Genomic DNA, 13,264 nt, shown 5'->3' on the forward strand with positions numbered 1-13,264 from the left:
TTAAATGTTGGAAAATATCTTGCATAAAGAATAATCCTGTCCTAATCACAGTATTGTTGACAATAAACTAGAGGTTGTCTCAGCTCTGTAATTATTCACTTAAGGTTTACCCAGAGCATAATTTTTTGGGAAGCACATTCCAGACAATTAAAGAGACTATCAAATGATAGCTCTGATAGTTTGATTTTTTTTTTTTTTTTTTTAACAATGAACCAAACAGGGTCTGGATAAAATTCTACCATAGAACAATGCAGGCAGATATTTCAGTGGGTGTTTGGTAGGAACAGTTAGTTCTAGTATATTTGGGTTTTATATAGACAGGCAGGAGGAGGTCCATCTGAATCTAACTTTGGGGACCTCTTTTCTTCATCCTTGAGGTTTCCATGAGAGATAGGACTTAATGTTTAGCTTGGGATAAAGAGAAACTGAAATGAGTTAAGTACTGGAAAATTAAATTTATTTGTATAAGAATTCCAAGTAAATATTACAAAAATTATGTGAACCACAGTTCAGAGGATATGAATAGATTCTAAAAGTATCCTGGGACATAACTGAGGTTCAACAAGTCAGGGCCAATTTTTCCCTAAAGACTTTTAGGCTGAAGCCACAATTAAAGGCCACTTTTAGTTCTGTCCAGAGCTCTTCCACACACAAAGCTGTGGGACGCTGTAATTCTTACTCATAGTGACTGAAAATAAAAGCCTGGTTAAGTACAAAGGGCTGTTTTCTGCCAAGCTCAATGAAAGGAGGAAGTGGCAAGGGTGGGTACAGGATGGCTGAAATTCCCCAGTCTTAACTGTGGATAGCGGGATTGCTTCAAGTTCTGCAAAACAATCCCAAATTAGGTCTTGTCAAGTCAGATACACATCTGCAAAAGAAATATACAACCTGACAATGACTAGGATATAGAGATGAGACCAAAGGGGAAAATGATATCTTTTCATGACAGAGTCCTAAAGTAGAATCATGTACTGATTTTTAAAAAAAAAATCATGGCATTTGGGGTTCCACAGATCTCTGTTTGGTCCTGGATTTCTAGTTGTGAAAGCAAATGTATCTGTGTGGAACTTTGGGTTAAGCCAATTAACACCTCTACGATGCACATTGTTTGAGGTTAGAAGATGAAAAAAAAAAAAAAAAATCCCTAAGCCATAAGGCTGCAGTGAAGAGTAAGTGAAATAATGAATATAAATTATTTGTATATTTTTATGAGTTCCCTGTACACAGTAAGTGCTCAGTTAACTTTTATCAGCATCATAATTATCTCTGACTTTGAGTACAGCCTCGTACAGTGGCATGGAGGAACCTGAGTGGGTCTAAGGGCTGGAATTCAACTCATCCAGAGTGGTAGAGCAACACAGGGCATGACTGGACTGACGGCAAATATGACTCCTAAAATCTGAGAAGTTAATTTAGGCCAGGAGTCAGAAACTCAAATGCCTGCAAGAATCCAGGCGGTACTAGAAATGAGTAACTTAAGGGGGACAGTGCAGATGCAGTTTGTGTGAGTGGTCAAGTCCACGACTTTGTTAATCTGGTGAGAACATACCCCATCTCAGGAGGCAGCGGCTATTTAATTCTAGATCATGTTGAAATGAGAGAATACGGGCTCAGTGTGGGAAGACCTTAATTAGTTTTTAAGAGAATCTGAATCCAATATACTTTATGTGACATTTCCTGTTTCTAAAACACTGAAACAATTATTTAAATACATTGTATAGGCCAAACAAAACATGTCTGCAGCCAGACACTAACTGGATCTTTGGTCTATGGCTTCTTCCATCACGCCTATCTAAGATTAATATTGGTCCTAAAGATCAGGATGGGATTAAACCTCTGGGTTGAGGACAAGTAGACAGATATACACATACCCACATACAGAGAAAGAGGTGGGGGGGGGGGGGAGAGAGAGAGAGAGAGAGAGAGAATTGAACCAAAACAAGAGCCACATATGTCATTGTAAATTTTCTAGCAGTCACACTAAAGAAAAGTAAAAAAAAAAAAAAAAAAAAAAAGGGAAATAATTTTAATAATATATCTCATTTAACCCAACATATCATTTTAGCATGTAATTAATGCATATCTATTATTCAGATAGTTAATATTTTTATAAAAAAATCTTCAAAATCAGGTATGCATTTTACACCTGGCATATCTTATTTCAGAGTTAGTTACATTTAAAGAGCTCAACAGCCACAGCACAGGTCTCGAATATGCTTCTCAAACTTTAATATGCATATTGAAATTTGCGGGATCATGTTAAAGGCTAATTGTGATTCACTGGTTAGCGTAGAGCCGCAAATGCTTTATTGTTGATGCTACTGGTCCATGGACTACACTTTGGACATTAAGGAGCTAGAGGGTTGTGGAAAGTCTCCTTCAGTCGGAATTCTTTTTCACTTAAAGTATTCCCTCTCTTTCAAATTCAGTAAATATCTGTTAAAGAGACTAAACTGATATTCTACTAGTTAGTCACCATATTTAGATGTGGAACAACATTAATAACTTTAAAAATAGGCAATATTTTACATACCTCTTGCAGAAGAACTGAGTCATTTACTCCTTTTTCTTTTAAACATGAGAACCTGCTAATCTATTACCAGATGGTTTCATGAGAACACACTTAGGCACACGGTAAGCACAACTTTAAATTCTAACTTCAGAAGTTTGGCATGTTAAATATTTTAATAAAACAGACAATGGGATTTCAAGGGAAATTTGATAAATAATATCTCAAAGCTTTAGTATTTAGGGCCATTCCTCGGTCAAGGGTATGAATATTTCATAGACTCTCCAAAGAGAAACACAAAGAAAACTTTTTCATTTCCTCCTGACCATTCAACTTGAGAAATAGGTAGTGCTCTCTAGGCAGACCTTAGATCTTTGTGGACATGATATGGATACATATATATGGAAACATAAGCAGCTAAATGTGGAACAGAAAAGAAATCAAGGATTCTACATAGCGCAGTTATGCTCAGAATACAAAAGCTTTTAAAGCCAAAATAGTGTTCTGGAGGTAAGCAGTGAATTACCGTTGCTAAGAACTTGCTCTCACTCACCATTGTTTCTCTTGTGAACTTTACCAAGTGGTTTACCTATTCTCTCCTCTCTCAGATGGTAAGAATACTGTGTGTTGAACAACTAAGTTATTCACATATGCTGACAGGAAGGTATTGAATCTTAAACACGTGGTCAGGATGGACTGACAAAACATCAAGTTCCCAGGGCCCTTTCTTCTGCTGCATTTCCTAATAGCCTCAGCTGTGATATTTATATTTTCCACAACACAGGATTCCAATCATAGAACTAATGTCTCTTCCTACACAGAATAAAATAGCATGTCAAAAGGTAAGTAAACATAAAGAGACTTTTATGAAATCTTCAATTTTAAAGTCTTTGTTTTAGTTCTGAATTGAACTAAGTATGGAACTACATATACCAAATATACCCCCCACCCCACCCCAGTAACAACTGTTTGGTCATTTTTTTTGGCATGAAATCTGTTGAGTGAAAAATCTAAAGTTTGATTGTGATAGATGGCTTAAGTTAGGTTCATGTGGTAAAAATTATTCAGTGGGATCATTAGAATAGAGATAACTTTTTTAAAAGGTCAGAAATTATCTAGCACTGATGAGGAAAAAAATGATAAAACTCACTAATATGTTAAAAGAAATTTTAAAAGGCATAAATAAATTAAGTAGATAAATGGAAGATTTAATATCATAAAGATGCCAATTAACTGTACATTGGTGACAACTCAAAAGCAATTCCAATCAAAATTACAGCTTTTTTGTGTGTGAACTTCACAAACCAATTCTAGAATTTCTATGTTAGAGTAAGGGACAAGCGTAACCTAGATGCTTCTGAAGAAGAAAAACCTACTTTTCTTCATGCCAAGAATTATTCCTAAAATATACTAAATGAGCAAGATCCTATTATTTCAAGGAAAGACCAATAAAACTAAAGAGTGAGCCCAGAAACAAGCTAACATGTACAGAACCTAACTTATGCCACAAATGGTGTAGCAGATGTGAGAGAGATGATAGTGGACATTTCAATAAATGTTCTAGGACAAACTATGAGTCATACAGGAAAACAATAACAAAAAGTAGACCCTTGCCCAATAGCCATATATAGTATTAAATCTGTCTGGGTTAAAGATGTAAAAAAAATAAAAGCAAAACCATACTCTATAGGACAATATCATTATGTCTTCCATAAGGATAAGGATGGTTAAACAAAACACAAGAAAGTGCAAACTTCAGATGAAAAGAAATATATTAACCAAATATATTAATCTGACTATCAAAACCTCTGACTTCTGACCATCAAAAGTTAATGTAAAGGAAGTGAAAAGAGAGTTGCACATGGGAGGATGGGAGTTTTCAATACATACAAGAGACAAAGGATTAATCAATGTCCAAAAGATAAAAAGAATTCACAATCTGTAGGAAAAAGAGGAATAAATAACTAATAGAAAAGATGAGGAAAAGTCTTAATAGATAATTCACAGAAAGGAAATTTGAACAACCAATAAAAGATACCCAGCCTGATCAGTAATTATAGAAATGAAAGTTAAAAACCACAATGAGAGATCTTTTATAATTCACTACAGGGGGAGGAAAAATGTGTGTTAACTATACAGCACTTCTGGTGGGTACAGATTAGTATAACCACTTTGAAAACAATTTAGCATTCTCTGTGTACTCTTTTGTGTTTTTGATTTTGCATTTTTTTCATAAGTGTAGGAAAATAATCAAACATTTATTTTGTTTTTCTGCATGAACTGAATTCTATTTTAGGATAACCAAATAAGTGATGAGGAAAACTTATTCTCTGTGGAAGGGTTTTAGCTAAAAATGAGGAACAAATGACAGTAGTAGAGAATTACCATTATACAATCCTTGGTAAAAATATTTAGATACATTTCATTATTATATGCTAAAACCATTTGGGTGAAATGATGGGGAACTTTATTGTGCAGTGATCAGACTGATACCACCTGAACCCATTCATCAAGCTCACAGAGCTTCACATATTAAAAATTTTTACCTAAAAAAAAAAAAAATTGAGCCTGGATTTCATCAAGCTGGCTGACAGGAAATAGAGGGATAGAAGTGGGATGTAAAACAACAGCGTAGAGTGATCAGTCACATTTAGAATACGAGACATTTCTTAGGATAAATGATGTGGTTTCTCCAACAAATCAATAGCATAAAAAATAAAAGGAAGGAGGGGATTGTTACATAGGAAAAGAATTGCAGAAGATAGAATAAGAAAACACAAAATTATTTGGATTTCGATGTGGTAAAACCAACTGTGAAAAAATAACTTTAAGACAATCAATGAAATATGAGTAAGAACTAACTATGTATTAGATGATATTAAAGCATTATTAGTTAGTATGACAACATCTTGATGTTTTCTGTTAAAATGTTATCAGATAAAGATTCATACTGAAATATTAGTATGAACAATTCATATAGGTGAAATGACACATTTTACATTTGCTTTAATATAAACAAAGATGTTTAGGTTATAGAATCTAATATTTTTGGTAAATTATTAGTTATGGAGTGGTGGTGGAGAGGAAGAGGTCTAGGATAACATCTGGATATGCCTTGGGTTGCAAGGGCAATGCCATTATCCAAGGCAGGGGATACAGAAGCAACAGCACACTTCAGAGATTAAAACAAGTTTAATTTTGAAAATAAATTTTAGGTGCTAATGAGATACACAGAAGGTTCTCTGAAGTAAGCAGTAGGATACATGAATATGAAATAAGAAGAGAGATCTGTGTTAAGGTTGTAGCTGTGAACACAACTCAACTCTAGAAAAGTGGTCAAATCACCCAGGAGAATGTACATTATAAGAAAAGAAGCCTAAGGATGATCTCTGGTGAATGCCAACATGTATGAAATAAACAATGGGACAGTTCAATGAGGGATTCTGAAAATAAAAAGGGTATTTGAATAGTGTTGAGAAGAAAGGGTTACTCAGCATAATGATTAATCAACACTAACCAAATAAGGTAGAGAAGTTAAGTAAGAGAAGAACTGAAAATAATCCACAGGGTGTTGAAGTTGGCAGTCATTGGTGCTGTTTGCAGGAGTCATTCCATTTGAATAATGGTGGCAGAGAACTAATTACCTTGGGTTAGCACCTACCTGGGGACTGAGAAATGGAGACACTTGTTATTTTGAGGAGCTCAGATAAAAACTGAAAGAGAGGGAGTGAAATAGTTGGAGTGCAAGGAATATTTCCTTATTTGTTTATTTTTTATATTTTTAGTTTATTTTTTATTTATTTTGAGAGAGAGAGAAAGTCAGGGAGGGGCAGAGGGAGAGGGATAGAGAATCCCAAGCAGGCCTTGTGCTGTCAGCACAGAGCCCTGATGTGGAGCTTGATCTCATAACAGTGAGATCATGACCTCAGCCAAAATCAAGAATCAGATGCTCACCCGACTGAGCCACTCAGGTGCCTCAAGATGATTTCATTTTTTAATATAGAAATGGCTTCAGCATGTTTAGAGGCAAGATAAAGGGGCTAGTTGAGAGAGTCAGTTTGAGAATTTTTAAAAACGGAGAACAGATGAAGTGTAGCTTCAGTGGAAAGATGGATGGAAAGCATCAAAAACATGTTGAATAAATTAGCTCTAAACAGAACAAGTTGGTATTTTTTCTCTGGATTTGTAAAAATGTTGTGAGACTAGATATATATATAAAGGAATATTTCACTTGGTAAGAATAAACTATCAATTCTTCTTCAAGAAATAAATGTATTTCTAAAAGTAGAGGGTGCAGCCACCTAAGGTCAGACGTATTTTGCTTTAGAACTATCGCCAGAAAAAAAGCCTGAGTCATTCCTAGGGCATATATCCCTTATGGTTCTTGGGGAAGCATAGGTCTTGCTGTGTTGGAAGAATGTGCACAGGTTTGCAGCAAATTGGCCCTCTGAGAACTGGGCGAATGGACAAGACAGCATGGTTGTAGGCCAAGAGTCAGGAGAAGTCATATTCTGAATGCAGATGGCAGGCCCAGGGGCCAAAGGCTGCCGGAATGGAATTGTGAGTGAAAATAATCAGAAGGGTACTCTGAGGGGAACACTGACTAGTGAGGAAGTCTATTTTGGTTGACAAAAAGAATCAGGTGGTAGTCTCTATATTTAGACTGAACGTAATATGTGAAAAGTGAGGCAAATCATATATTGAGAGGAGTCAGTGTCAGCAGTTGGCAACAAAGGTCTTGAGGGTGGGGTGGAGGTTTAAAATATTTCTGGATATTTTTTAGAATATTTCTGGATATCCACACCTCAGTGAAATTTCCTAAAATTTCCCCTAGGAGAATCCAGGAATTCGGCTACAGGTGCATTTAAAAAAAAAAAAAAAAAAAAAAAAAAGTCCGTATCAATCTACTTTTGATGTTAGCAGGATAGATACAGCCAGAGCACAAAAAAGATTGGAAGAGAGGAGTTAAGTGACTTGTAGGTGAGATAAGAAAAGGTGGGTCCATTAAGGTGATGATGAGTTAAGAAGTCTTTAGAAAATAGCCATAGGATGCATAAAAATGGCAGGAATGTCAGAGGAGCAGAGTGTTTTTTATTGTAAGTGTCAAATAATTGGGATACAGTGGAGAGTTCAAGTATAATACTGCTACCACTTTTGAATTCTATGGAAAGTAAGAGAATTAAAAAGTTAGCTTGAGAGCTATTCAGAAGAAGATAGAAGGGCTGATCTGTGAATAAACTGACAGTATAGAGCAGGTCATCTGTGATAGGTTGAGGTCTCCAGAGGAAAGGGCAGGGGTCAACAGTAAAAAGAATGTGGGTGGGGAGGAATCCCAGAATAGGCCAGTGATGAGAATAAATGAGGGTGAGCTAGTCAAAGGCTTGTACTTTGGTTGGTGGCCAAAGAAAAGAGGGAGGAGAATGTGTTAGATGGACTGTTCCCGAGGCTCCTAAGCAGACCAAGTCCCCAGTGGGCAAGAGCTTATGAGATTAGCCATTTTTAGGCTCTACTTATCATTTAAAAGGAATGTCACTGAAAATTTACTTACCTCATCTCTGAAAAGTTCTCTTCCTCAGACTGTTAATGGAAAAAGTACATCTATGATCATTCCCCACTTAATTTTTTTTAATTTTGTATTCAAACCAATCTTATCATATTCCAAATGCATATGTATATGCATATCGACACAGATATATATATATACTCTAGAGACAGAGATAGAGAGAGATAGAGAGAGAGAGAGATACATACACACATATCTATATAGATATATATAGATATCTCTACTCCAGGCACGATGTAGAACATAAAATAAAGATCTTTTACCAGGCCACTGAGGAGCTTATTCTTGTATTGAAAGTGTGAAGAGTGCATATAATTTACCTCATATCTGTGGGTTTTGGAAGAAGTCTTCTTTTTCCACTAAAATAGACTTCAAAATCTTCAATCTTTAGTCTGTGGGCGTAGTCAATGTATCCTGACACTTCCTGCCCATGCGAGTTTTTGTCACGAATAAAGATCACGGTCTGGTAGAACACACAAAAGATGGAGAATAGAAAGAGAAAATGAACAAAAGTTATTTGAATACATTGCATATGATAATGAAAGCTAGAGACTTGGGGCGTTACATGTATCAGACCCTATTCTTAAATGCTTTACATTTCAGCCTTGCCATGATCCTAGGAAGTAGGTATGATTATTTACTCCTGACAAATGAAGAAATTCATTACAAGTTAACTTCACATTCATATAATGTGCATTTACAATAATTTTATATGACAATATCAGTAAATAATTTATAGAGGTCTTCTAAAGGGCAGACATTAAGTGTTTGTAGTATATTATTTACTTGTCCCCCAGTCCTATGGTCTTCTTGATGTCATAATTTTTTTAAGTTTATTTATTTATTTTGAGAGAAAGAATGGAAAAGAGAGCGAGAAAGCATGCACAGGAGTGGGGGAGGGGCAGGGGGAGAGACAGAGAGAACCCCAAGCAGGTTCTGCACTGCCAGCGTAGAGCCTGATGTGGGGCTCGAACACAAAACCACCAGATGGTGACCTGAGCCAAAACCACCAGATGGTGACCTGAGCTGGTGAAAACAAAACCACCAGATGGTGACCTGAGCTGGATGCTTAACCAACTGAACCACCCACAAGCCTCTTGTCATACTATTTTTTAGATGGGAAAACTGAGGAACAGAGAGGTTGAGTACTTCACTCATGTTCTCACAGCTAGAAATGGAAAATTGAGATTAAAACTCTGGCTCATGTGATTGTCTTTCTAATCACTACATCATTTTTCCATCTGAATGCTTATATATTTTCCGTTATAGAGATATAAATATCTGGTTCCTTCTCATGACCATGAAAGTCAAAAAATCTCTTTATAAATTAAAGTCACCTTACAAATTAATTCCATAAGTCAAAATAAACAGCAAGTACATATTTCTCATTCATATTAATTCTTGCACAATATTGTTATTCACCTACTACATGTTAGGTTCCACTGTAAGTGCCAAGGACACAAGACAGTAAGTATCCTGGCCTCTCAGAACTTATGTTCTGGTGAGGGGAGACAGATGAGATATGGAAAGGAAAAAGTACTTCTGGAGAGTGATAAATGCCATATAAATAAAGCAAATAAAGAAGCAAATAAAGCAAATAAATAAACAAAGCAAATAAAGAAGATGGTTGACTGGAGAATGAGTTGCTTGTGGTGAAGCCTACTTCAAGTAATCAGAAAAGACCTTGGGGAGGCTAATTTAAACCATGACTTGAAGTCTAAAGGATGAGAAAAAGTTAGCCATGTAAAGATCTAGAACAGAAGCCTCTCAGGCAAAGGGAATACCTGATGCCAAGGTCCTTAAGTGGGAACAAGCTCACGCAAATAAAAGAACTGTAATCTTTTCTCTATCGAGCCAACGGACATTGATCTCAAATTCTAAGAGAAAAACAAAACAAAGAAGTGAGGAAACAAAAAAAATACAACTGTAACTGGAAGAGTTCTTGATGTATTTATTTCCAAATTGAATTCAAACTGCAGAATTTTATGGCAAAGTTCTACATTTGGAAGAAACTATAAAGAATCTTCCTTTTCCTCTCCAGCAATCATTAGATGGTTCCTTGTTGTATCTTTGTGTAGTCAATTATAGGAAGTACTAACATGGGTTACCTTAGACAGCAGAGCTTCCAGAAAACTAAAAGAATTTTTTCCCAGCCGAACCTGAGGAAACACGTTGCTAACAGCTTCCCAGTTGAAAAGCAGAATAAGCCATGGTTTACTGCTAGTTGCTAGTTTGCTAAATCTCACCTGCCTGCTGTGGTTGTTTGGCATTGAGTGCTAAGGATACTGTGTTGAGAAGGATTCTGAGGTACATTCTTGGCTTAAGGACAGGAAGTATGGTGATGGATTAGTACCATTTCCCATAGATATGGCAGAAAGAGCTAGCATTGTCATTCCTGTGCTCAGACTTACATAGATTCAATCCCTAGTCCTTTTCATTTTCACCATATAACTCCAGTTAAATTTAGATTTCTCCATGATTTTAGCCACACAGTTTTTAGCTTTTGCAGCACAAATTCTTAAATGGATAGTATCTCAATGAGACTTCCTGGGACTATTACACTATTAAACCCATACCTAACATTGCTATCCCTGCTTAAACAACACTATGTGCTGTAACTATCGATGTTTCCTATGCAGTCCTAAAGGTGCTTGGAATCTTTATTCCATCAAGCCTGCTCCTGATGTTAGGTAAGTCATACAGGCACACACACACACATAAACATACACACACACACACACACACACACAGAGAGAGAGAGAGAGAGAGAGAGAGAGAGAGAGAGAGAGAGAGAGAGAGAAATAAAAAGTCCCAAATAAGTCCTCTACTTTAAAATGGAACTCTATTAACAGGGGAAAAAAAAGACTCCTCTGTCTGCCTCTGTCTTTGTCCCTGTCTCTCTTTTTAAATGAGATGGGCCAGCCTTATTTTTTCAACAGAATGGCATACCAAATATTGTAACAGACCTTCCTGCTGAAAAATACAAATTCTGGATAATATCTAAAAAGCAACTTGTAACATGCGTTGATGCACGGGCAAGAAAACGAGGAATACTAGAGTCAAACACTTAGTGAAACCAGACCCCCAGAAAGGAAAGCAGAGCCCTAAAGCCATCTTTGGCCTGCAGGCATGTGCCCAACCCCAGGGAATCTCAGCAAGAATTTCATGATTTGGGTGGTTGGAGGTGACCAGAAACAAAATCCAGGCTTTCAGGTAGAGAGACTAATACGACTTATTGCCACAACATAGGGCAGAGAAATAAAAGGATGAAAACAATCTTCCATGTGTCCGGAGAAAAGAAGAATCATTCCAGAAGTATATATCCAGAGAAAGTATCTTTCTAATGAGCAAAATATAGACATTTTCAGACCAAAGAATGAGACTTTTCTTTGATTGACAAAAGACTCTTGCTCAGAGAAATCCTAGAGGATGTCCAGTTGACCCTTGAACAACGTGGGTTTGAATGACACAACTCCACTTGTATGTGGATTTTTTTCAATAACTGCAGTACAGTACTGTAAATGTATTTTTCCTTCCTTATGATTTTCTTAATATTTTCTTTTCTCTAGCTTACTTTATTGTAATAATACAGTATATAATACATACAACATACACAATATGTGTTAGTTAACTGTTTGTGTCATCAGTAAGGTTTCCAATCAACGCTATTAGTTGAGTTTTTGAGGAGTTAAAGTTGTATGGAGATATTTGACTGCGTGGTGGGGTTGGCACATTTAACTCCTATGTTGTTTAAGAGTCAACTGTACTTCATGCAAAAGAAAATGACTCTAACTGAAAGGTCAGAGATAAAGAATAGAATGATAATCAAAGAAAATATATGGAAAAAATATAAACAAATACTGACTGTGTAAAAGAATAATAATAATGTCTTCTGTAATATAAAAAACAATAATATGTCTAAAATTTTAAAACAAACATATATGTTAAAATGTTGGAATGTCCTTGGATTTTTAAGAATAAAGGCAGTTATATTGATTAATTCTAGAATTTGATAAATATACATGTATAAATCTAGGACCACCATCAACAAATAGAAAATACTGTATATGATCTTTAAATTATTAGAGGAAGAAAAAAATGAGGAAAAAGTGATCAATCAATGAAACAGAGGGCAAGAAGGTAGATGAAAAATATGTGAGAGGCAGGAAAAATCCACATACAAGTGGAGCTGTGTAATTCAAACCCACGTTGTTCAAGGGTCAACTGGACCTCCTCTAGGATTTCTCTGAGCAAGAGTCTTTTGTCAACCAAAGAAAAGTCTCATTCTTTGGTGTGAAAATGTCTATATTTTGCTCAAAATGTAATGATAGTGGTATGGGCTGAATTGTGTCCCCTCAAAATCCATATGTTGAAACCCTATCCCTCAGTACCTCAGAGAATGTATTTGGTCATAGGGCCTTTAAAGAAGTTATTAAATTTAAATGAGCCCATGAGGGTAGTCCCTAATCCAATCTAACTTTATAAGAAGAGGATATTTGGACCTATAGACATCAGGGGTTTGTATGTAGGGGAAAGACCATGTGAAGACTTAGTAGGAAAGGGGTACTGGCAAGCCAAGGAGGAAGGCTTCAGAAGAAACCAGCCCTGCTGACATCTTGATCTATCTTTGACTCCTAGCTTCAAGGACTGTGAGAAAATAAATTTCTGTTGTTTAAGCCACCCAGTATGTGGTATTTTGTTATGGCAGCACTAGCTAACTGATACATATGGTAGTAAATTAAAATAGTTAAGTAATGACAATCAATGTAAATGACTAAATGTTTAAGTTAAAAAACAAAGGTTCTTAGAATGGATAAAAAATATGACATAAAATGTACAGTTGAAAGTTAACTGTTTAAAGAATATGCATACGAAGATGTCCAAAAGAGGGTTGGTATTAGCATATTAGTATGAGACAAATGAGTTTGAAGACAAAAACTGTTCCTAGAGATGGAGAGTCACTAGACAATGATAAAAGATTCAATACAGAAAGATAGAACAATTATAACCTTGAACAAACCTTTGAAAACATAGTTTCAAAATATGGAAACCAAAATGGATAGAATTACAAAGATAAATACACAAGTCATCAGCATCATGGTTAATTTATGTCTCACCTTAGGTTTCAGATCCATCCATAAATTCTATAATCATTCTAAAATTAATATAGATTGTAAAGAATTAAAAACACA

At 35.8% G+C, this 13,264-nt stretch overlaps 1 protein-coding gene across 3 annotated transcripts in view; it reads right to left on the reverse strand.

Annotated features, from left to right (window-relative positions):
- The window catches only part of CFAP299 (cilia and flagella associated protein 299), a 582,511-nt gene that overhangs the window by 70,823 nt on the left and 498,424 nt on the right, over window positions 1–13,264 (reverse strand). For all 3 annotated transcript variants that reach the window (XR_002084957.2, XM_019466401.2, XM_019466394.2), the window contains exon 4: window positions 8,393–8,535. Coding sequence is in view for 2 of the 3 variants with exons in the window: in XM_019466401.2 (XP_019321946.1) it covers window positions 8,393–8,535 (143 nt within the window). In the remaining variant the exon portion in view is untranslated. The remainder of the gene's footprint in view (window positions 1–8,392; window positions 8,536–13,264) is intronic.

This window comes from Panthera pardus, unplaced genomic scaffold (genome assembly GCF_024362965.1).
Source record: "Panthera pardus isolate Hobbes unplaced genomic scaffold, ASM2436296v1 HiC_scaffold_13, whole genome shotgun sequence".
Classification (NCBI taxonomy): Eukaryota; Metazoa; Chordata; class Mammalia; order Carnivora; family Felidae; genus Panthera; species Panthera pardus.